The sequence below is a fragment of the Homalodisca vitripennis genome, chromosome 6 (genome assembly GCF_021130785.1).
Source record: "Homalodisca vitripennis isolate AUS2020 chromosome 6, UT_GWSS_2.1, whole genome shotgun sequence".
NCBI lineage: Eukaryota > Metazoa > Arthropoda > Insecta > Hemiptera > Cicadellidae > Homalodisca > Homalodisca vitripennis.
Window position 1 is genome coordinate 31,000,072 of NC_060212.1, and position 26,323 is coordinate 31,026,394.

At 33.9% G+C, this 26,323-nt stretch overlaps 1 protein-coding gene and 3 non-coding genes across 4 annotated transcripts; 2 read left to right on the top strand and 2 right to left on the bottom strand.

Moving 5' to 3' along the window:
• The first annotated feature begins 266 nt into the window (after positions 1–266).
• On the top strand, positions 267–9,841 carry LOC124364191 (protein C10). Its single transcript, XM_046819481.1, has 3 exons — positions 267–556; positions 3,690–3,866; positions 9,614–9,841. Exons 1-3 carry the CDS (start codon positions 517–519, stop codon positions 9,730–9,732), a joined length of 336 nt encoding a protein of 111 aa, XP_046675437.1. The 5' UTR covers positions 267–516; the 3' UTR covers positions 9,733–9,841.
• Positions 9,842–21,714: 11,873 nt separating this feature from the next.
• Positions 21,715–21,786, top strand: Trnaw-cca. Its single transcript has one exon. It is a non-coding gene; the product is annotated as a tRNA-Trp (tRNA).
• A 2,443-nt stretch (positions 21,787–24,229) lies between these two features.
• Trnaw-cca lies at positions 24,230–24,301 on the bottom strand. Its single transcript has one exon. It is a non-coding gene; the product is annotated as a tRNA-Trp (tRNA).
• A 1,261-nt stretch (positions 24,302–25,562) lies between these two features.
• Positions 25,563–25,634, bottom strand: Trnaw-cca. The gene has a single exon. It is a non-coding gene; the product is annotated as a tRNA-Trp (tRNA).
• Between the last annotated feature and the right edge of the window lie 689 nt (positions 25,635–26,323).

The following is a 26,323-nucleotide window of genomic DNA, read 5'->3' on the forward strand; positions in this document are numbered from 1 at the left end:
GGGGCCTCAGTGAAAAATACCAATTCCTTTCAAGTTTGGAAAAAAAAAGATATTTAATTCCAGATGTTTCAGACTCTAGAGTCAAGCAGTCAAGTCAAGTGATTGTTCTAACTGAGAGATCACGGGTTCAAATCCCGGGGAGGTCCAATCAGGCATAGACACGATTAGTGTACTTTGCAAATAAATAGTGTAATAATAATAATAATAATAATAAAATAAAAACCAGTGTACATCGAAGCCAGCATAGCTTGAAGCTGAGGCTTAAAAGAGAGAAAAAAAAAAAAAAAAAAAAAAGTGATTGTTATGTCAGTGATGGTACTAGTAGGGTGGGTCGAAAGTTGTTTATTCAACAAAACTTAATTGGTTACAAGCCCTAATTTAGACTACACAATTGTATTGATTGATCTAGTCCCAGAACTACGGGAATTAACATTTATTTCGTATTTCTTCCAATAAAAATTATATTAACTGCAGTAAGGATAACCTAAAACAAAAGTTAGGGTGGAATAGGCCCCAATGGGAGATTCTACTCAGATGAATCTTGAAACAGCAAAATGTAAGTATATAATTTAAGAAATAACGTGCAAATTAATTTTGATATGTATTATTGAGATGACATACTTACAATGTAAGGTTATGTTTTAACGATGTGAGTTTTAACGTTCATAAGGAACTCCTTAAAAAAAAAAAAAATTATACTGTAGCCAAAATTTCACTTTAAATTTTTATTTTAAATGCTGACAAATAACATACATGTATTATATGGGGGAGACTTAAATCAGTGGCCTACACTCGTTATTCGATTGCTGTTATCGAACAGTTTGATATATTATCTAACTTTGATATGTAAAAATCGTACACAATAGAGTTATAATAAATTATCATAACAAGAAGAATCTCGTACATAACAATTTTTAAAACATACATTTTACAATACATTACAAAACAACAAAACTAACTATGGTCTAGACTTGGATATCAAAGAAACCTTACAATATTTATAACTTGCCCAGCTTGATATCAATAAGTAACTGCTTTTGTGAAATGGAGGAAAGAATTCTCCCCATGGTTTACCAAAATCGAAACACATGTTGAAGTCACTTAAACAAATCTCATCACTTGTGAGAAATATCTTGCATATCTTCCTCATATTCATCGCTAATTACTATAACTAATAAGTTGAAATCATATGCTAAGTTAAATAAATTGTAATATCGAATTATCTACGGATAAAACAATCGAACCATTCTATAATAGCAATCGATTAATGAGTATAGGCCACTTATTAAAGTCTACCCACAACAAGTATCACAATCTATTCGACACTTTTATCAAATTTTTAAATAGTTTGTTTTTATTCACAGAAAGAATTTCTAGCCGATTGCGATCCATAACAGCACAATAACTGATAATATGGTTGAAATTTTACATTATATCTCGAATAGTTCAACAATATAGGGGAATCATAGTTTCTGGGTGGGGGGGGGGATAGCAACCAAAGGAGGGGTAGGAAAGATGTGGAGGGGAAAACAACCCCAACAAAGTAGGCTTAGAAACAATTTTAGAGGTCTGAGAATTTTTGCAACAGGTTCTACCTCTGTCAGCCTTTATTCCTATGTTCTCCCCTCATTTCCTCTTGCTAGACATTTTTGCAACATTTTCTACCGATGTATCGCCATTAGCCATTTTGTGTTCACGTTTTCCTTATTGAAGTTTGTGCAAACTACACCATAGATGTAGATAAAAATGATGAAAAAGAGGAAAAAGTACTGAAAAGCTCTTGAATTATCCTCATATGTAGTTGGTAGCCCATACTCTGACTTCTAAAATTCCTTGTACTATTTTTGCGTGAATATTGGTATCTGATTATCCTGTCCACCAATGCCTACCCCCCCTTAGCGTGTTATCTATCCCACCAGAAACCCTGATTCCTCTCGGTCCCCTAGATTGATGGGCTATTTGAAACATAACTTCAAATTACAAACATATTATCAGTTTTTTGCAATTATGGGTCGCGATCGGCTAAAAACTCTTTCTGGAAATGAAAACATACTATTTTAAGAAATGATCAAAGTGGTTTTGTATCATTATAATTTGATTAATTTAAATATTATCCATTATATTTATTAATGTAAGTTCGTCGTATATTAAGTTAAATCAAATGTAATATCAAATTAATCATTTGATAAAAAAATCAAAACATTTGATGAAAACAACCAAATAATGAAAGCAGGCTGCTTATTACAGTCTACCCATTAATAGTGTTAGAACCAAATATTTAAGTGCCTGTAAATTAAAAACTTGTTGGTAGATAAAGAGAAAGGAAAATTTCTTATGAAATAATAAATTATAAAAACAATTACGATACTTCTTTTATCGAAAACAGAACAACTTTTACAAATTCATAGGTTGATAGACCATAGTAAAATAATAGTTAATTATCATTCCTAAGAATTAACAAGGAAGGAAACAAACAAAAAGGGACATTAATAAATGCATTAAAACATATTGAATGAAGCTATATGGTTATTCGGATATGTTAACTTTGAACTATATTTAAATATTGTCTATTGGTAAACTGCTTACAAAAAGATATTGGGTGATTTGAGTTCATGCATGGTGGGGTAAATACCCCTCCACCGATGTGATGCAGCCCTTTCCAGTCTCCCCACCACTGCTTGGCACTCGCTCTATCGGATCATCTTACTAATCCGGCTCAGTCGGTCTCGTTCACTGCTGCGACCTGTTCAGAGTTACTAAACCTTCCCGCTAGAGTGTGTTACACCGATCATCTTATTGACCGAACAAAATGAACGACTGAACGGTATGACCGGGTAATGAAAGGATCTGCTTGTAAAAAAGTGAACGAATAGAGGAAGAAACAGCATATTGTACGGTGAAAGTGAGTGTTCCTAACTCACATAATTAAATTGACTTGAGAGCCACTATGCAATCTCCTTTTTGTGTCAGTAATATTCTTAGCTATCCAAGGTGTATTATCATTAATCTGTTACTGTTTTTAGTTTTTATCAGGCAACAAGTATCGAGATTTATAATTCGAAGCTTCATAGGAGAAAAGCTGGTCTTTTGCTCATGGACCATGTATTGTATGAAATAGAAGATTTTTTGAGATATTCAAATGATTAAATAATTAGTTGCAATCTTAGAAACATTTTTAATGGGAATTGTAATAGATACCTTTTGCTTTGATAGACGGAACTTATTGCTTCTTTTAGAAAGTTTTGATAAACTGGAGGATTGCATTTTACTTTAGAAGGTACACTAGTTAGCTGTCAGCCATGTACCTGAGACAACACTCTTAATATGGGACTAGTTTTTGAAGTTGCGTCTTATATAGAAATTTGTCTCAAATCCATGTATGTTTCACTTCAAAAACTTTAAATTTTAGTGTCTCAGTGCTAATGAATTCTCAAACATATGATTATCTATAAATACTAATGACTTATAATAATTTATATTCAAAATAGATTTTTTGGGGGGAAAATCTATACTGGCAGCTGACTAGCACTCTCTCTTAGCATTAAGTTTTAGTAATTTTTAATCTTTACCAGTAATAAACAGTGTCATTATCATGTGAAATGCCATGAAATTATGAACACAGTTCTTGTATAATATGATTATTATATAAGATGATTATAATATGATATTCTTGTAATGATTATTTTTAGCTGCACTTCAAGACATATTGGAGGCTTTGGACGAACCAGAAAATGCTCAAAAGTTGACAGAGGCAAAGACCAACGCAGGCAATGATATGCTTAAGATGATGCAGTATGTGTTTCCCATGGTTGTACAAATTGAAATGGAGGTGATAAAAAAATATGGCTTCTCCGACAATAGAGATGGTAAGTGTAATAAATTTTAAGAAAATTCATGTTTTCTTAATTGCAAATCAAAGACATAGACAGGTTATTTATACATGGAAATTGTTTTTTTTACGACTGTGGGTGTCATAGCAGTCATAATTGCATCGCTCTGGCATGTCTTCTGCTGCATACTGTCTTGGCAAATCTCTTGTTCTAAAATCTACATTAGGGTGGGCTGAAAAAAAAATTTTTTTTTTTTTTCAAGTGCTATACCGCGGAAAAACTTGCATATATACTTCATAAATAAAATGCAACTGGAAAAAAATTATTTTTTCAATATCACGGTAGCGCAATGCAATTAAAATAGTTCGTTTTTTGAAAAAAACTTGGATTTTTATAATTTTTTCTCCGGTGTAAAAACTTTAAATAATCAATCGCTATAGTGAAAAAACTGTATAATTTGACTTAGAAAACAGAAATACACAATGAACCAGTTAAAAAAACAATGTTTACGGTAGCGCAAACAGCTTTAAATAACGGATAATTACGCTAAAAGGCGCAGTTTACAACACTGCCGTCCCGCGCGGAATGATTCGTTTTGTATGTGACTGTACCGTGTCCCCCACCACTCGTACCCAACCCACAATTCCTTGCGTTGTGTACGCTTGCTTCGCCATTTTGTGAGCTCGCGTCAGTGACTCGGCAGCTTTTGTCAGTGTCAAAGCTTCTTTTGTGTTACTTAGTTGAGTGTGTGTTGAGTGTCATGGCTTTGTCCAAGAAAATTACGCGTAGTGAGTTTTATTGTCCGATATTCGGTTACCAAAGGAACTACCTGTAAGTAAACTGCCTTCCTATGAAGACGTTTTTAAAGTGCTTCTTTCTTGAACATTACAATTTAGCTGTGGAAACCAACAACAAATTGTTGAACAATAACAGTTTTTCACAAATTTCTAATATTGTTGCACCGAAAGTTAAGCAATTATTTGATAAATCCTCAATACCAACAGTCTCCCTTTACAGAATTGTTCAAATGATCAATGCCTACAATAACAGTTACAGAGGTCTTATGAAGTCCTACAAACGAGATAAGGAAAAAGACTCGTTCAAAAAAAAAGTTGAAGAATTCAAGCAAAAGTCTTTGCGACTGTTTGATATCTCCGCATGCAAATGCACAATAACATTAGATTGCAATTGCCGAAAGGCCGTTGACTTGTGTGAGTGTCCGGTATCGATTGTTTGTACATGTGAGAAGTCAAAAAAAGTACCAGTCATTGAACTTAAGTTTTTGTACCTTCAAAGAAAACATAGTTTAGGCAAAATTGGTAACGTAGATGTGAAGGAGTCAAAAAAAATTATTCAAAGACAAAAAAGAAAAAACACTGAGTACAGCAGATGTCAGTCGAACGTTGACTCATTGTCACAGCCATCGTGCTCAAAAACTATGGAACCTACACAAATAGAAGACTTTGACTCAACTGAAATAAATAGAAATGAGGATAGTAGCGATGAAGAGTTTCAACCTGTTGTAAAGACACCATGGCAGATGCGAGTTAAATTGACTAATACTGCGCTAACAAGTGATCGTTTTGGAGTTTCTGATAGAGCAACAGCTGCTATTGCTTCTAGCCTTTTGCAAGATTTTGGTATTATAACTGAAACTGAACATTCTAATGTTATTGATAAAAATAAAATCCGAAGGGGGAAAAAGGTTATCCGCACAGAACTGCAGGTGCAGAATCAGGCTGAGCTCAACACATTTCAAGGATTGTATTTTGATGGAAGGAAAGATGACACTATTGTGATTGAAAAGGTAAATTCAAAGCATTTTCGGAGAGTGATTAAGGAAGAACATTATTCTATCATTCAAGAACCTGGATCTGTATATGTTGGTCATGTGACACCTTGTTCTGGATCTGCTCAAAACATTGCCGACAGTATAATTTCTTATTTAAAAAAAACTGGACTTTCCCTTGATGATTTAGACGTCATTGGATGTGACGGCACCGTTACAAATACAGGGGTGGAAAGGGGGCGTAATTCGAACAATTGAAGAAAAAGTGAAAAGGCCAATGCAGTGGGCAGTTTGTCTCTTGCACTTCAACGAATTACCACTCCGACACTTGTTCCAGTTTTTGGATGGAGACACTACAGGGCCTACAACATTTAAAGGACCTATCGGAACAGAGCTCAATAACTGCGAAAAAACTCCCTTGGTGAAATTTGCTAGTGTGGAGTGTGAAATTCCAGATATTGACCGAAGCATATTGAGCAAGGACCAACAGTATTTACTGGACATAAGTTCTGCTGTACAATCAGGAATCTGTCCTATAGATTTATCTCACCGTGAACCTGGCCCACTCTCTCACGCAAGATGGCTAACAATGGCTAACAGGATTCTAAGATTGTATGTGAGTGTTGAATATCCATCAGACGAACATAAAATCGTAGTTCATTTTATTCTGAAGTCATACATGCCTGTTTGGTTCAATATCAAAAAAAGCAAGTACTTAACTGATGGACCAGAACACATATTTCAAACTGTAAAATCCTCAAGATTCCTGCCTGAAAATCTGCTTCAAGTAATTGACCCCGTTATTGAAAGGAACGCTTACTTTGCCCACCCAGAAAACTTGATGTTGAGTATGATAGTAGATAAAAGAACTCACATAAGAGAATTGGGTTTGAGACGAATCATAAAGGCCAGGACATCAGCACCCAAAAGAAAGTCAATTAGAGCTTTCCATCCACCCAAATTAAATTTTCAAGCCACAGAGTACAGTGAACTGATTGACTGGACTGCCACCACATTGTCACCACCACCATTACTAAGAAGAATCAGCAACGAAGAAATTCGTGCAAAAATCTTAACTGGGGACACCGCAGCTGAATGGAGATTCGACAAATTTCCTTGTCATACGCAAGCGGTTGAACGATGCATCAAACTTGTAACCATCGCTTCACAAAAAGTAGTTGGTTTTGAAGCAAGAGATGGGCTCATCCGAACTACACTACAGTCAAGAGCAGCTATGCCATGCTTTGAAAGCAAATCAGCCTTCAAACTTCCTAAACAAGAATGATTATGGACTTGTGATGAAATATATCCTACAAATCAAAATTCCTTTTTGAATTTTCAATAACAATTTTCATGAAAAATGTGTAATGCTATGATTAAGTTGATGCTAATAAACTATGTTAAAAGGAATTTGAATTATTAATTTGCAGTCCCCACACTTTAAACAACAAATAAATTAAAACAAAACTTTTTATTAAAAGGCATTGTGAGTAAACTGTCGCAGGACGGCAGTGTTGTAAACTGCGCCTTTTAGCGTAATTATCCGTTATTTAAAGCTGTTTGCGCTACCGTAAACATTGTTTTTTTAACTGGTTCATTGTGTATTTCTGTTTTCTAAGTCAAATTATACAGTTTTTTCACTATAGCGATTGATTATTTAAAGTTTTTACACGGAGAAAAAAATTATAAAAATCCAAGTTTTTTTTCAAAAAACGAACTATTTTAATTGCATTGCGCTACCGTGATATTGAAAAAATAATTTTTTTCCCAGTTGCATTTTATTTATGAAGTATATATGCAAGTTTTCCCGCGGTATAGCACTTGAAAAAAAAATAATTTTTTTTTTCAGCCCACCCTAATCTACATGCAGTATGTCTCTCAGTATAGGTAGTATGTGTAAATGCCATAACAGTTACAGTGTAATCGTTTAATTTTTGTTTTTATACTGTATGGAATAATGTTCAACTTATTCTTATGTGTTAGTATGATAGTATTTTAATTTTATATTTTGTTAAAAAAATAATATATTTAAGTGATGATATACTAAGTACCGTGGCAGTCATGATATTTTAAAGCAGAAGAACAACCTGATATCGATATTCCACGTCGTATTGAAGATTTTATGGTGGTGTTTGTAGTCCTTTTGGAACTTCCCTGACACTATAAGTTGATTATTTGTCAAGTTAAATTATTTTTTATAATGGCAGCCTCACTAATTCCTTGAATGAGAAAGTGTGATGTGATATTGTATTATATTAAATTTGGCATTTTAGTGTTCTCAACAAAAATAATGCCATTAAAATAAAATATAGAACATTAATATATGTTGCATGCTACATATATTATTGGTGCAGCAAATGTGTTAAAAACATTATATAGTGGATCTTGGATAATTTGAGGCTCAATGAACTTTATGACATGAACTCGTCTTCGGTTGTTGTAGCCTACCTTTTTTAGGTGTTGGCCAAATTCGGGGATAAGCTGAAGTAGTTACATTTTTGAATTTAGAAATTAGGTTTTCCAGGGAGTTAAGCAGATTGAAGTATACAAGGATGGTTTGAAAAGTTTTTGACTTCAACGTGATGATGGCAGCACTTGTAAACAAAAGCTACTGAATATCGTTGTTCATCTGTTGACAGTCACTCAAAAAAGTTTCAGCCATTTTGGACCCGCAATTTTTATGTAACAATCGCTTGAGTAAGTTGATGTGAGTTTTGTTTGTGAAAATGGACTAAATCGAGTATCGAGCTGTCATTAAATACTTGTTTTTGAAAGGCTATATGCCTTCTCAAATCAAAGATGAGTTGGGGTCTATGTATAGGGACTCTGCACCATCATTTACCACAGTGATATTTTGGGCTGTTGATGAATTTAAACGTTTATACTAATGTCATATCCATTAGATTAACCAGGGGTTTAAGTTTGTACAGCGATTTGAAGGATAATAAAATTTGGTGAGCCAAGTTAAAACATCCCCTGTCTACTATGGCTATAGCGGTAGTACATAGTCTCACTGTCTGTATGTAGTAATAATTTGGGAAGAACATTTGGACCAATGGGAATATCAATTTATCATGTTTATACATTTGGATGGTTATTTTAAAATCTATTAATATATTGTTCCAGCGAACATGTTAAAAATATTGTACATTGGAACTTGAATTATTTGAGGCTCAAAGGACTTTATGACATGAGCATATACATAAATGTTGTCAGTGTGTTTCTAACATCAAAATAAAGAAAAAAACTCATACTGTAAAAGCTGTACTAAACTAATTAGTTTTTTTATATCTGCATTTGCAAAGTTTTTCCATAAAACTTGAAATTTTACAATTTTTGAACAAATATTTTCATTTCTAGGAAGAAAATTATAATATCATGTTTTGTATCAAAATTACAACTATACAAAATATTAAAGTCGGGCTAAGAAAAACCTAGAATGGTAGTATCAGAAAAAAGTATGATATCAGGTAAAATTTAGCGCTTTTAATATTAATTATAAAAATAAATATATTTTTAATAATTAGTTTTTGATCATTAGATGTGACACAAAAGAGATATATTTGTATATGACACTTCACAGGTATATTGCATGCAAGTTTAGTTACATTCAGAAAACTCTGCATTGTTTAGATTTAAAATTTTATGAATTAACTCAGATGATAATTTTTTGTTAGAGGCAATTCCTCTTATCAATTCCAATAAAAGTAGCTTGTGTACTTATGCACAATGAAATTGGTTTCTTGGCTCCTCCGAACTAAGAGCAAATTCATTGAAATGTACCATTACATTAGATGGTAATCAGTTAAACAAATTGAAATCGATTAAAGAATTCATAAAAAACTCATAACTTAATTAATAATTTCATGTATAAATTTCCTGCCATATACATATACAATTTCATTACATAATAAGTTTATTTTTAATACATTTAAAAATTAAGCTGTGAAATTTCTGTGTAGCATTGATTATTCAAAGAGTGGTTTGTTTACAGGTATAATCCAGTTCACCCAACATGTAGTGACCATGGATGAGAGAAGAAGCAGTGCAATAGCTGAAACTTCACAAACGAATCAGAGCCCACTTTTTGCCGCCAGTGACGTTAGCATCTGATGCGTACTCTCTTGAAGTATTCCATTGCTTTTAATGTTACATTTTCAATTAGCTTTATATCTATTTTATGTATATTTTACACTAAACAGTATAAAATAAAAGATTATACTATTTTATACTAAGTTTATTTTTGATGTTGTTTTTATTACCATTTCAAACTTTTTTCTAAAAGTGAAAAAGTTTAGGTGTTAAATTATTCTAATGTGGCATCTCAGTCTTAACGCTCTGAGAAAAGCAACTTTGATAATCATCATTGCAATATGTTTCCCAATTTAATGTATGTACTAATACTGAACAAGGAAACTCGACTCATACTACATCAATTTCGATAATACAAAGATCTTTTTTGCATGTTGTATCGGATATTTAGAAAGTCCCTTGTTAGGAGTATTGACAACTACTCCAATGCCACAGACTGATGGCACAATGCATCATGATGCTTGGTTGAAAGTGTGGGAGAAAAAATTAACCATGGAACTTACAAGACTATAGCACAATGCAGTGGTAAATACAGGGTTACCACAAGAATGGTGTGGTTTTCAGTAATTCGTAGGAAGATAGAAGGGACATTTCTAGATGTTATATTGTATCTCTGAAAGCCTTAAACCGAAAAGTTTGTTTGTAAGCTGTTCTAACCTAAAAAAATCAGTTCTTGTATTGTTGTTGTGGTGAGTTAGTGAGTTTCCTATGTTGTCGGATAAAGATAAAACAAATTGTGTTTTATTGTTGCCTGAATTAAAGTCCGTAATTTTAGTTCAACGTGCGTCCGATGTGCAATTTTAGTAGAGATGCAACATACAAAAATAACATTACACATTGGTTTTAAACAATTCTAAGAAACTGAATCAGTTTCAGAAAACAGAAATCAACCGGCAGACCAGTACCAGAAGAAGCCGGTTGAAATAATTAAACAATCGGAAATCAGATAAGTCACCTGGGAAGTCCATTCCTCGAAGCGTTGAAATTAACTATTCCAAAAACAACATTTCACAAAGTTTTTATATAAAAAAAACTCAAATTACACATTATAAAATCCAGATACTGCAGGAATTGAAACCCCAATGATTGTGTAAACCGTTAAAATTTCACTGTTGAAATGTTGGACAGATATAAGTGAAAACAAATCATTTTTAGATGATTATAGTTTTTACAAACGAAGCTACTTGAATGGATGTGTTAACGTGCACAATTCACAGAACATAGGACTCTGAAAACCCACACGTAATTGTTGGGAAACAATCTGATTCACCAACAAGTTAATGTTTGGTGTGGTGCGATGAAAAATCACGTAATAGGGCATTTCTTCTTTGCTGAAAAAACAATTAATGGAGTTGTGTATCTTGAAATGTTAACCAATTATTGCTTTCTTTAGCTAGATGAACTCGAAAACATTCATCAACCTTTATGTCCAACAAGATGGTGCTCTGCCACACTTCAGTGCATTGGTCACGGACACTTTGAATGAAAAATTTGGAAATCGATGGATAGGCGGCAAGGACCTATGCTGTGGCCTCCAAGGAATCCGGACCTGACCACCTTTTGATTTTTTCTTGTGGGGTGTTACATCAAAAGCGTTGTTTTATTCACAAAAAATCACGACCCAAACCATAACCGAATAAATGTTAACAAATGTTTGGAGAGAAGTTGGAGTATCGTCTGGACATTTTTTCGAGACGACTAAGGGTGCTTATATTGAAATGTATTAATTATCGTAAACAAAACTGTTTGAGATTGGCAAATTAGATGAATAAACAACATTAACGGTAAGTACTTTGGTTTTTCTTTAAACAAATGTTTTTGAAACTGCAACCATTCTTTTATGATAATTCTGTACTTTAAAAATTAAATAAGTATAAGGCACAGACTTTCTTTTTCTCCTCTTACAATACCAAAACTCTAGTTTCTGGTCATTTCTACTCACAGAACACTCACACTGGGCACTTACGGTCATACAGACATTACCATTATCAGCAATGAGAACAGTCTCACTTCCTTTGTTGTCATCTAATTAGTCATAAGAGTATATAATAATTACTGGAATTCCCTCCCTGAAACCTTTCATCCCTCACCTGAACTAGCCATAAATCATTAATTCCTTACCCCCAACCATGAATCTAAATTCTGGGAATACAAATATGTAGTTGCTTTATATTTTTTCTAGAAATGTATCAAGGAATCTATTCATAAGGGGCTATATCGTCCTCTTGTACTGGCCCTAGCTAGACCCTACAGTATCTCTCAAAGTAAAGAGTCCACGTATCCCTTTATGAAACAACACGTTCGTACCATGAATGCTTGTTATTCTGGTGACAAAAAATAATTGTTTAGTGTTGTACTTGTGGGGTTGCCTTCCAGACATGTGGATATTACTTGCACACTCAGATTTATTACCAGCTAGCGCTGGGAAAATACTGCTTTTGACTGGTGGCAGCCCTGCACTCAAAAAATGTCACGTATGCAGTGGCGTAAGTGAATAAGATACTGTCAGTTCGCTGTTTGCAGTCTTTACTTGTAAGTGGATGAGGTGTGGTGTTAGTAGTTATTTACTGTCTTATTTTAATCTTTATTAGTCATATATACTGTGACAGTTTTTATTTACACTTTATAAACTAGGTCTGTTAAATGTTCACATAATTAATAAAAAAGAAAAGGTACACTTACGTAAAAGTGTTTTAAGCATCATAAAATATTGTGAAGAATATTATACACTTAAGTTTTTGTGCAATCTGATGATGAACAAAAACCACAGTGTGATTGTTGGCTATGACAATTTTTCTAATGAAGCTATGAAACCACCAAACAGGCATTTGGTAACCAAACACGCTAGACTGTTGGTAATTCATTTAAAACTTTTTAAAGTCAAAAGTCAAGAAATGAAAGGACATGTTAAGCATTACTCAAGCTAAAGTCAGAGAAGCCAATATACAATAACAGAGGAACTAATCTTACCAGCTGCAAAACAATTTGTAGTGTAACGATAGGAGAGCAGTTGCTAAAGAATTTAGTACAATTGCACTTTCCAAAACGATTCAGTGGAACATCAAATTGACATAATGTTTCAAAATATTGAAGAGAGTACCGGTAGTTTAATTTCTAAGTTAAAATCTACACAGAAGTAAGCTTTGCAACTGGAAGAAAAAATACCATCTAATGGGACAAATCTTATTGGTCTTTGTAAGATTTGAAAATGAAAATTTTGCATTTTGAAGAAATTTTGCTTTGCAAAGAGATTTTTCATAACACTGCCTGTAATGTTTTTTGAGGCTTTAAATTATCTTATTTTAATAAAATGACTTGGATTGGTAGCGTTGTGCTGAGTACTGATGGAGCTCTGAAGCAATTGGCTGGTAAAAGGACAGGCTTCTTTGCTCATGTCAAGTCTGTCGCTCCCAACATACATTCACTGTTCTAGTCAAAGGGCAGGCATATCTAGCAGATATCTTTAAGCACTTGGATATATAAAGCTATAAGGGACTGACATTGATATTCTTAGTTACAGAAAAAGTAAAAAGTATGACAAAAAACTAAAGCTCTTGGTCTGATTGAACGCTCAAGAGCTAATACAGCTGAAAGTTTTTGCAAGAATTCTTAAAAAAAAAAAAAAAAACAACACATGGATATAGAGTGCCTTCACAGTATATAAAATAAGAGCTTTTTGTTGAGCAATTGCCATGGTTTAGTTCAGACTTCAGGAATTATTTTCCTCAATCTGACCCTAAGATTTATTGGATAAAATATGCATTAAAAAAAAGAAATATTGGTGATCTTATCGAATCTTTCAAATACCGAACAAGTCCATGTGGTGCAAACTCTCATGCAAACAGAGCCTGGCAGATAGTTCGATGAAGAAAATACTATAGTGAAGTTTTGGATCTTGTAGCTTACTAGATGAGCTACTAGAACTTGTGCCAAAAAAGCACTTGAACGTTATTGTGCCATTTTGCACGACATATATTGTGTGAATGTACTTTTTCTGAGCTGTGCAACTTAAAGCCTGGGAAAAGGAATCGACTAGGAAGGACATTGAAATAGTTTTTAAGACTGAAACTTTACAAAAAATAAAAGCAACAATTCAAAGATTTTCAAACGCTAAAAACAACATCATAATTCACACTAAAAGTAGGATCTTTTAATATGGGTAAATGTGTTTTTAATACAAAAGAGTTATTTTTTTATAGTTTTCAATATAGGACATAGATTTTTGAAACAAAAAGAAATCTTTAATTCTTTTATCCCTATGCTATCCTATAGATTTTCATTAATATATCATAACATTTCAAAGATGATCATTATTACAAAATAATAAACTCATATATAAATGGTCAATTTTGTGGGACCCTCAATGTCAATATTAATAATACAAATAAAGGGGTCCCTGGAGTAAACAGAGTTTGGGGAACCAAGTCCAGACAGGGTGGGCAGAATAACAGAGCAAAAAATAGCCTGGTGAGTGTTTTGGATATTTATGTGGACAACGCTAAGCACTTAGTGCTAAGAGTAGAAAACTTGTGATGTGTCCAGGCGGTGTTGGGGTGTTGAGATGGTAACAGGAGGCCAGGCTTCAAAGTTTTAGGATTACTTCTCAACGATGAAAGGGACTATGAAACCAAATTAAACAGAATAACACATATTATAATTATTAGATTAATATTTTACCATGGTAACTGCCAACTATTGATAATGTAGCCTCAATTTAATTGTAGACAGAAATCAGTTTTGACATGACAAGATATATTCAACTCAAATGCTGAGTTCAGTTCCATTTCACCTTCTGCTAAGTGCAGCATCTAAAATTTAACACTACCACAGACTTGACTCCTTGGAAACTAGAGCTTTACATTGGTTTAAGTTTGGTGACGAAGAAGCTCGGGGCAAACGAACTTCTTGTATAATTTCAGACGCTGCACTAAGTAGGAGGTAAAATGTAGCTGAACTCATCATTCGAGTTGAATTAGTGCTTACAACTGTAGCTATGTTATGTGATGATATAATGAGATTATCACTGACAAAGTAGTGAATTGATGGACGTAAGAGAAAAATGGCTCGGTTGTAAAATAAAATATGCCTCTGAAACATGGTAACTGGTTCAACATTAAAATATATCTAAATGCGACCTTCCTTCTTTTTATCAAGCTTATTGTTGTTAGAAAGTGTTGAAAAGTGATTTCAAATGTGTACAACAAAACAATCTCAACGTGAAATTCCATTGAAAGGATTTCGTTCGTGCAGTTTATATAGTGATATTTTGATTGAAACTGTGAAATGCTTCCTACCACTTCTCCTGTCGGTATTATTTAAACTACTAACTCAGAAGGAATAGCGCCTGATGGAATGATGTAACCAAGCTTTGAAGCCTGTCAAGAATAAAACTAGGAATGGTAAGAGGCAGGTAGATAGAATAAGCTTAATTAACTGTGAACATAACAGGATTTTCTCAGACTATTTCCATTGGTAGCTGAAGCAACATCATATAAGTGTGCTATGATGCACAGAATTTACAAGAAATGTGTTTCAACTCCATAAATACTATCTCTACCAAATACAGATAATAAAACTAAGACTAATTGCTATAAACTGTTTTTAAGAACAAAGATCATTCTGTTCACAACAAAGGAATAAAGAAACAAATGTTGCACACAGTAGTGTGAAAATATTCAATCTCAAACCATATCAAATTCTCCAATGTTGCTATGTCAAACGCAAAACTGTGATAAAGGTGGTATAGGAGAATGAGCGCGTATTTAAAGTCCTATTTAAAGTATTGTAAATAAAAATATCTCAATTCTCTCCACTCAACTAGACCTTGAAGTCATAACGAGACAACGCCAATCCCAGAAGCAGACATCTGCGTAATGAACGCACCTTGTCCAAAAGTGCATGTGGGGACTTTTATTACATCCACCTTCTTACACTTTTTGGCTGGAACACGAGAAAATATACTGCACTTCGCAGGATTGACGACAAGCTCCTGCTCTAATCCTACACTTTTCGATCCAGTGTTATCTAAACATTTCTCAACTCAGTAAACAAGATAAGTTGAGTGAGATGTGATAGACACCGATTCTCATCATCCAGCAATGGGTATAACACTACACAGATAAATAAGGCATTTAAAGTCAAATTATGGATGTTACATATCAAAATATGCCACGTTTAGATCGATGTCTAAATGAAGAACGTTCTAAACTAGACTATTTTCCTTACTCAAGGAATGGCAGATAACATATGGGTGATATCAAGGAAACACAATATCAAAACTGTATTTAAGCCAGTCCGAAAACTGAAGAACTGTTTAAGACCAGTGAATGACTCCAATGTGTACGCCGGGGGTCTACGAAAACCCGTGTACCTGTGGCTCGATCTGCATTAGGCTAGACAAAGAAGCACAGTTTCAAGCCCAAAAAATGCAACAGAATTCTACAAAACGAAAGAGGTGCTTGTGAAAAATCTCTAGTATTATCCAAAGATAATTAGAGGAGCTTTAGAAACAATGAAGACGAAACTGACGTCAACAAAGAAGATAGCGTGAAATTATCCCAAAGTTGGCAACCTGCGATACGGAAGCCATATTGATCATAACTTGTTGCGGTTTGTTAAGCTTCAGCCGATCACGATAAAGCTCAGTCACTGCAACTTGGCTATATGGACCGCTGGCAGTTTGGGTTTAACACATGTTGACTAAAGATGGCTATCTCTACAGAGAGGCCGAAATATTTCAAGAAGTTAATCTATCTAAGCAATGTTTTGATGCATTGTGAACCGGAAGACTGATGTTAGTTAAAACAAGATACAGTCGTCAGCAAAAACTGATCATTTGACACGCTGACTTTTCTCTCTCAATCGACGTCTTGACATTTAAAATAACACTCAAATCGAGGCAAACAAATTTGACAACTGATCACCCTGCTTTACGCCTCTGACTTCACCGATAAACTAAATCTTTCACTTTCCATAACCATCAAATTTTACATTTGGAATATTCATTTACTGCCGAAATCTACGCGGTACTGCTAACTTTGCAAAAGCGTAGTAATTGACAAAGAAGCGCAAATTCCTAAGTGACAATCAATGAAATAATGTGTAGTGTGTCTACAAATTTATTGCATTATAGTTTAACATGTCGATCATAATATACTTCAAACGACGTAGTCCGTTGTGTATATAGATCGCATCACGATAGCAAGTTAGGCAGTATAGAGCTGCATTAAAGATTTATGATTACATCTGACAATGGAGGGATGAAATGATAATGAAAATTCGTGCGAGTAAAAAGATGGAATAACGTTCGTCGTTTAGTTTAAATATACGTTAACCAGAAAGTACCACCATACTTTAATATATTAATATAACATTCAATATTTCATTGAATATGTTCTAAAACCTTTTTTAGTAACTATGATCAGTTCACGAAACTACTGTAATAGATTTGTAATATTACACCAACTGAAATTATATGACTGCTTCTTTATTGCCATACTTGGCAGTGCAAGTATTTACTAAAATATATCACGCAAGTATCTATGACACATTTATGGTTTTCCATTATAGGAAAAATGTACAAAAAGCATAAAATTTAACTCCAAATCTTCTAAAACATTCAATGAGTAGCATAATGGTTAATGTAAGCTCCAATTTATTATTTTCGCAAATCAAATTAAATTACGTTGTTTCAGCATGAATCTCTTCTTTTGGCAAAGATTCTTTGGGTTTAGCATCTTCTTTGGTGTCAGGATATGCTTTGACTTTGAAAAAATGTTCTAACCTGAGATACTCTAGTACCAAGATGAAAGCGGTGACACAGCACAATAGTGCAACGGCTTTTATGTATGGGGAGAGAACGAGAAATCGAGGCTGTTGATAACGCCAATTGTACCGGACAAGGTGAACAGAGAGAAACCTACGATGAGCAGGACCCGTTGAGTGATAATATTCGGCGTTTCCCCGAGAAAATAAAGCAAAATGAGTCCACTTAGAACAATCACATAGGCAGGAATGGTGAAGAAATATATGTTCAACTCCATTGCATTTTTTGTTGGCAATCTGTAGTATGACTTTTCGTCTTCTGTTTGCCAAAATACCAGACAAGTCACAGTCAGGCATAACACGATCAGTTTCAACCACAAGGTTAAAAATATCTTCTTGAAAGTTTTAAACATTGATTTGGATTTCGTTTCAACTGATTTACGTTATTACTAATACGTTTTATATTATAAAATCGATGAGGTTTTTGACTTTCATTATGGTAACGAGAACTGGAGAATTGTTTTGTTGAAAGTAAACAAACATAGTTTATTGTATTGTTTGTTCAAAACAAGTGTTGAACAGTTGATTATAAAGCACAACACGTGTTTTACAATAAGATAAACTCACGAATTAATCTGTATATTGTATATTTTGATTCTTGCTCAAATCATAAAGATCTTCAGGGACCTTTTTAGAGGTGCCGAATTAACGATTTCCTTCTTGATGCTCATATGTGACAACCGAACCAAGATCATGGAAATCAGTGAACCCTACCAGCAATACTACATCATGGTTCTACAAATAGTTTGGCACTACGATTGTTGGTTGTCTTGTGTTTCCGATAGTCGTAAGATCAACAGTGGGTGACGAACATATCTGGGCCAGGCAATTATGAGGTACGGCATGCATCTCCACCAACTACTCTGCACAAGAATACAGGGAAAAGCGTTGGAAGACTGTTTCAGAGGTATTATAGACGCAATGTGGGGGACAACGACTTCAATACGTGAGACGACGGGAGGACCCTGATGCCTTTATCCATAAGGGTAGATTCGCCCTGAAGTTGGTCTCGAGACTAGAAATACGGAATACCTGGATTCTCTAAAAACCTCGATTAAATCAGTCATTAGGTGATACCTGCCGCTTTGTTTCTTCATTTATGGATTGCGGTTTAAGACAAATAAACATTTGAAACTCAGTTGGTTACTTGGCTGGTTTTTTACATAGCTAAAAAAGACAGGATAAAATGTATCGAGCACTCGGATTAGTGATACAGTGGGCATGCGATCCGGCTCACTAAATATCCTGCAAATATTCATTTAGTAATCGAGAGGTCGAAGTAACGAGCTATTGGTACAGGAGGTGATGTCAGCCAGTATATTCTTGCAAAACAGCAGGAATGGTTAAAGCGTGCCTAGTAACCGGAGTGTGAAGTCCATTCTATAAGACACTAGACTGGTGCTGATTGGAAAGCAAATAGCAAGTGGCATACGACCAGCTATACTTGTCTACGAAAAACACTATTGGAAAGAATTGTTTGAAAAGATCTTGAGACAAAGACTTTTGGTTTTGTATAAGAAAGGAGTTGGTCACACAGAGGCACTAAAAGAGCAGCGCAAGGATCAATATTCTGCCCTAATATATAGAATGTCTTGTACGACAATTTGCCATAGTTTCTTGTCAGCTACGGTAATGGCATGGCAGTAGTCACCATCGAGTGAATTCGGAGTTCCCCCAATTTAATCTTTATAATGCAATGATTCGGGTTTCTGTATGAGAAGTCATGAACTCGGAACAAAACCGAGATTATCAGGCTTGCCCAACCGAAGATTCACACAATGATCCCATGACCGTTAGGTTCGTCGGGGTTGAAACAAAAAGCACATTGAAGTATCTTGGTTTGACGTAAAAATTGTCTTCGGTACAGCTGTCTGAGAATGCATTGAAAAGGCAACATTGGTCAGTGGTAGGACGGGTGTTACAAGTATAAAAATGTGTTCTATGCATGGGCTGGTGATAAAGAGCAGAATAGCGCTCTAAGTCGCCAGCGCCTACCACAGTGTTGCTGGTTCGGTGATCATGGTCATTGCGGATGTTATCTCTTTCGACCTGCTTGCCACGTAGAGAAGGTTTTACGCCGAGTATTCATACGAGAAGGAAAGAAGAAGAGTGAGCATAATGGAAACTCTGCGAAATTGGCGGACAAGATAGAACAAGGCCACTGATGACATTGGACTTTCCCCTTATCAGAGACCTGGAGTCTTCTATAGGTGACGGACACGGGGATATTGGTTCTATCTGTGTCAGCTGATGATAGGTCACGGACACTTATGAGAAAATTCACCGCATGGGAAGGTTAGACCATCCTGTGTTCATACTGGTCGGAGGACGAGGATGATGTTCATTCTTGTGAAGAAGAAAAGAGAGTAATCGTATCAGCTGTGGATACGGTCACGCTGAATACCATATGGTGTTGTGGGATAGGAATGCATCAAAGGTACGTTCAAACATTTTGCGTGAAGAGGATGCTTACTAGGGTAAAGTTTGTTCCATCAGGGATGCAAGTCATGAAAGAATGAAATCTAAACGGTTACGGTTTGGATCCCCACGTCATGTTGAGTGTTTAGTGCATATTTCCACCACACTCTAAGTGCATAAACACAATTCCCCTCCTAACAATATTATTACAACTATTAATTAAAGAGACGATAATATAGTCTTCCACACTGGCACATGGTCATAGCATTTTTCTTTGTTACAACATACACTTATAGATGCTAGTAAACACTGCATTCAAAATGAAAAATGACAGAACATCAACAATGTATTTAAATTGAGTATACTTTGAAGAAAATAATCAACAATATTGGAAGAAATTGTATTATAGCTTATAAAAGTACAAAAATAGATAAACAATACACTATAAGAAGAAAACAAAAATCATTAAAACGACATTAAAATAGTTATTTCATCAGAACGTCACGTTATTACTGACTTAGATGAAACTTATTCATATTTACTTAATTGTTATACGTATAGCCTATATTTAATGTTGTACGCTAACAAAAATAGTGTTAATAAGTACCATACCTTCCAATTGGTTTTTATCGGACTATGCCAAATCTCATCCACAATTTGTTATTTTGCTTCGAAATACGCGTAGAGAATATAAGTGTAACATTAAGGAAACCAAACAGTTAGCTAATGCTAGATTTATGTTTTGTTCAAGTAATCCCTATAAATCTGCCTGGGATTTAATAAATTACAATAGACCTAAAGCAGACCCACCAAACAATGACTTTTCTAATGTTTGGTTGCATGGGTTGGTTTTGTTGGACTGTTAATGCAGTAAGCTTAGTAGTAGATTTCTGTTTTTATTGGGAAGGCTAAATTTTGAGATGCCTATTAGCTTTGTAAGACAGGCTTTTTTACGTTCTTCCAATCTCATGTAGCATATGATATTGTACTCTGGGCCATTCGTCCCATGTACATTAGATGTTAATATTGCAAAAGAAGGCTGTTTTTTAAGTCATGCTAATTTTCTAGAGCATTATAAACTCCTATTTGTACAACACAACATTATAATAGTACACAACCATTATATGTTTACATGATTGTTAAGCTATTAAAAAGGATAATTTACTATTAACACTTAATAGTGATGTTCACACATATGATATCGTGTTTTGAGGAAACATTTGTATCCATAGATCAAGATTGCACCTAAACGCCAAATCATTTCGTTTAATAAACTTCCAGCAGCCATTAAAATATTAACACTAAATAGATCTAAAAAAGTGTTATGAAGTCTTGACTTTTAGACAATCCCCTCTATAATAGACAATAATTATGCTAAAATCTCATTCTATGTATAGGGCAACTAATGTAATTATAATTTTATTCCTACTTCTATAATACTACTTCTGTATTACTTAATTGCATGGTGTGCAGCATGTAGTTTTTGTATGGTGTGAAATTGTATTACTATCATTATTAGGGCATTAAAGCAAGTTTTCCTTAAGTAACATGAAATTCATTATTACAGTTTAACTGCTTTCTAGCAAATTATATTTTATCTCAATTATGTATATTTGACGTAGCCTATTACTTGTTTGTTGAATGGCTTGGTTAAAATCGTTTGGATAATTTTCTTCTAAATTGCATCATTATATCACAAAACTGCAAACTATAATGGCAACAATATTGATGACGGATGATATCCTCAATGGTTTAGCATGAGACCTCGTGGCGCAACGGTAGCGCGTCTGACTCCAGATCAGAAGGTTGCGTGTTCAAATCACGTCGGGGTCACGTTCTTTTTGTAGCGTTGTATATTTATCCACGTTATAACGTATGATCAGGTTTACGTGCCCAAAAATAATTTCAACCTTTATTATTGTGAGATGTTTATTATTATTATTTTTTTTTTAATTTTCAGCAAATAATTTTTCTTTTAAAGATATTAGAATACATTACATACGTACTTTTGAGTACAACTGTTTTACATTTGTTTTGTTAGACAACTTAGAAAAGGAAACTAGGTAAACTTCTACTAAATATTTTGTTAAATTCAATGGAATACACTTACTCAACATCTGTTCTTAAGAATATAGACCAATAGAGCACTAAAAATTCTTGGGATTTATACATTGTTGTTTTTGTCAAACAAACACAAAGGCGATGCATCAATAGATTTTGAGTATAGGTTATAGGACTGACACACTGGCTGGTTTAGGAGGTTTAAAATAACCTCCAAAAATAGAGGCTCAGGAATCCTCCCCCGTGAAATTGTTGAGCTGTAAGATCTCATAAATATGATTCAGCTTATCAAACTACTGGGTGCAAATCTTTGAATTCGATATTTCGGGGGGGGGGGGGGCGGCGTCTTTAACCCACTGAGCCCTCCCCCTTATTTACGCTCATATCATGGAATGTCTGTAAGTAATGCACTATTTTATTCCTTGATAAAACGCTTTGTAAGGAAAGCAGTGATAGGAAACCTTTTGGTAAAGAAATGGAAAGTTTAATTTGAAAACTGTTTGTACAAATCACATCTGTTATTTGGTTATCGAAATATAAAATTAATGTTAACATAAAAACTATTAAGTAAGATAGGTTAATAATAATAATAATAAAACACAAAGAAAAGTGCTACCAAGGTTGGCTGATATATGTTACGCTATCGTGTACACATGTACACGATATCGTATAAAGATGATACGAGCCAGGCTGTCAAACTTGGGGTAAGAATAATAAATTTTAGATTACGTGAAAAAGATCAACAACGAAAATTAAACCTTTCTGGAAATGTTGAAATGAGAGAGATGGCTAGGATATACATGTCTATGAATTGTACCTAAAATGTTATTCTCATGATCAATGGACGCATCAACTTTATTGTTTTTTTAATAAAAAAATTAAAATAAACAATTTTAGAAATGTTCAACATTATAATGGGTTTTCACTCTGTATTCTACAGAATAGATTTGTAAAAATATCTAATATGTACCTATGTTCCATCAAATGGAATGGCATTGTTAGGGGTTTTCTTAGTATTAATTTCCTGCTGTAAAGAAAAACAAATGCAAAATAAATGGTAAAATACTGTATAAACATTTAACTGATATTAATACGAGTATACTCTACCAACCAACGATTAGTATCAAAATACAATAGAACTAGTCTATTGTTTAAATAAAATACTGAATCATTTCAAAATAAGTAAACTTCTTATAATATAAACACAGGAAAAAATTATGTTAAAATTATATTTAACCGATTTTATAAGTTTACATCTATATATATAAAAATGAATGTTTGTATGTTTGTCCTTTATGGAATCGTGAACTATTGGACCGATCATGATGAAAATTTGTACGTATATGTATTTTTCCACGGAGAAGGTTTATAAGCTATGCCCATCCCTTTCCCGATTCAGGATTCCGCCCCACTGGTTACAGAAATACCCATAAGAAATGCATTGCAGCAAACATATGTTAACGTCTTTTCAAATTTTTAATCAGCTGTTCTTTGTAAACATATATTACACTTATAGTTTTAAAGCATAGAGTAAGCTTAAGAGAAACGACAAATTTTGTTTAAACTGTTTTTGCAATCACTGTTAAACATAGACTTTACTATCCAGATAATACAATTCAAATGTGACGTAAAAATTCACCTTTAACTGCAATATTTATTTAATATAAACCATGCTCATGCTTGATCAGAAGAGTAATGCAGATATCATAATTACTATCTTACGTTGGCTACAAATATAAAGAATGTTATAAAATCAACCTTAGTTGTTTTTTTTTGACAGAAGTATGGTTCTCAAAACTCCGTGTGTACATATTCTCTCGATCGAGACAACAAAGCAAGCTCAATCGTGGCATCGGAGATATAACTAATTTAATCTAAAATTTATTATAGTAAAAAAAAAAATTTACTAAGTAATATAAGGACTTCGGTTCTTAAGATTTGCGTGCGAAGCCGTGGGTAACAGCTAGATAGAGGCAGGAATATGGTACATACCTTCATAATACGCCCAAGAGGCTCACGATGGAACGACTATCAATTATCTCAGCAATGTTTAGAATGTGATAGAAAAAGAATAAGTGAATATAGTGTACTGTTTTCAACGGGAAATTGCGTGCGAAGCCGCGGGCAACTTTTGCAAAAAAATTATTGAAATGCGCAGCAAAGCGCGCCGGGCCCGCTAGTTGTATATAAATACGAAAAATATAAAAAGATACTGTGACCCCGACGTGATTTGAACACGCAACCTTCTGATCTGGAGTCAGACGCGCTACCGTTGCGCCACGAGGTCTTATGCTAAAACCTCTAAGCATTAGCAGCGATCGAACTTTTGCCATTATAGGTGTTAAAAACCATTGCCAGCTTTGAAGGGAAGAAACTTAATAATTGGCTGATCGTTAGTGAAGTTGGGCTGGAAAATGTGTGCCGCATGATTCGAGAGCGAATTGACCTATTGGCTTGGAATTTAGCAAGAGGCTTCATTTATATAAATGCACGTCGAACTGGATAATAGTTCATATTACTCCCTGGGATTTAGCTGAGCGTTAGGAAAGCACTCAGTGTAATATCTCAAGAATGAATTGTGTTATAAACTTTATATATTTTCCTTGAATATATTACGGATTCTGTCAAAATGCTGCCTGTCTATTTGCCTTTGTAGGCCTAATTATTTTCGGATATTACAGACCGAATTGAGCCATGAACAATAAAATTTGCATAGAACTTGATTTATAGAATATAGATTGGCAGCATCGTGTTTGCTTATGGGCATGTTACTCTATGGTATTTTACTGAGCGTCGTCGTAAAGTGACTATCCACAAAATATTATAGAGAATAATTTAATTTTCATAAAACTCGATTCTTGCAGAGCCGAGATTGATTTCTCTGTGGTGCATTGGAAAAATATTCATTGTCATCCATGGCATTTGGCTGGGATCATTAAAGCCTATCCCTCTCTTTACTGGAAAAATTTAACTTCTTTCAACCACCAGACGGAAAACCTTCTACTCTATCTTTCTGTCTATATGCCGGTCTCACCGAAGGCAATCTCGAGAGTGGGCTGAAAGTTTGAAATTTTGCCTAGAGGAGCGCCAGAGAAGCCAATTACGTAACATGTTGTCTGCTGAATTCCTACCTTATAATTTAAATAATTATATAAATAATAAGGTCAACATAGTAAATATATGATCTTAATTAACATAATACTAGTGTTACGATGAAAGAATTACATTGTTCTTGTTGTTTATTTTTAAAATTGTTGTTTCTTTTCCATTCTAATTCTGTCACCCATTTATATACCATTGTACACTATAATAGTAAATTTTATGACATTTGTATTTTGTTATTTATTTTTCAATTTAATATCACACATTTGAAGCCATCTGACTATAATATATAGAAGAAATATATACACATATATTATTGTAAATATAATAATAATAAAAAAAGTTAAAACTATTTTGAAACAAATATATCATGCACAAAAAATATTGCTTAGCTTTCTTTTAACTAATTATAACGTGAATAAAGTAAAATGCAACAAAAAGTAACGTGACCCCGACGTGATTTGAACACGCAACCTTCTGATCTGGAGTCAGACGCGCTACCGTTGCGCCACGAGGTCTTGTTCTACTCGAAATAGAATACTATTCACCTACGTAGTCATAATAATATTATTCTTGCTGTTAGTATTAGCAACACTAATAAGAGAAATTGGTAGACTAAAACCTTTTAACGTTTAGTTAGTTCGTTAGGAATTATATTTTAAAACTAATTTATCTGAAATATATAGTAATTTGACGGAATAATTACAAGTAAACCAATAATGCTTAAAAGTAATGTTTTAAATAATTTGGTTTTAAAACTGCAATCGGGATTCTCTTGCTACATGGTTAAAGGAAAATGTATAGGAATGTACTATGTTTGTACAATTACGTTAAATATAGTTGTAATAGTTTATTATACAAATATTGATACTATCCCATTGGTAAATGATGTTTTCTAACACAGGGTGATTTTAGAGTCCTATAGTCTGCATAAATTTGAGTACAATATTCTGTAATATGTACCGAAATATGTAGAATTCTGTTGTTTCGGCCAAATTGATTCATCGGGCGTTTTTGTGAGTAATATGGCCAGGATATGTGCAAATATCTGCGTGGTTTATCAGTTTGGTGTTTAAAAAAATGGTTACACACCGTAATATGTATAATTTATGCAAATGCAAGTTCAAATTCAAAACAACTTTATTCATATAATTTGTACAGTAATATTTAAAATTAGCCTATACAAGTAAAGAAGGGCATCAATCAT

What these genes read in the sequence shown, in the direction of transcription:
- LOC124364191 (XM_046819481.1), top strand. Translation starts at nt 517, where the DNA reads ATGGGAGATTCTACTCAGATGAATCTTGAAACAGCAAAAT. An exon ending in GAATCTTGAAACAGCAAAAT is followed by an intron (nt 557 to 3,689) that starts GTAAGTATATAA and finishes GATTATTTTTAG; the next exon opens with CTGCACTTCAAGACATATTG. An exon ending in CTTCTCCGACAATAGAGATG is followed by an intron (nt 3,867 to 9,613) that starts GTAAGTGTAATA and finishes GTTTGTTTACAG; the next exon opens with GTATAATCCAGTTCACCCAA.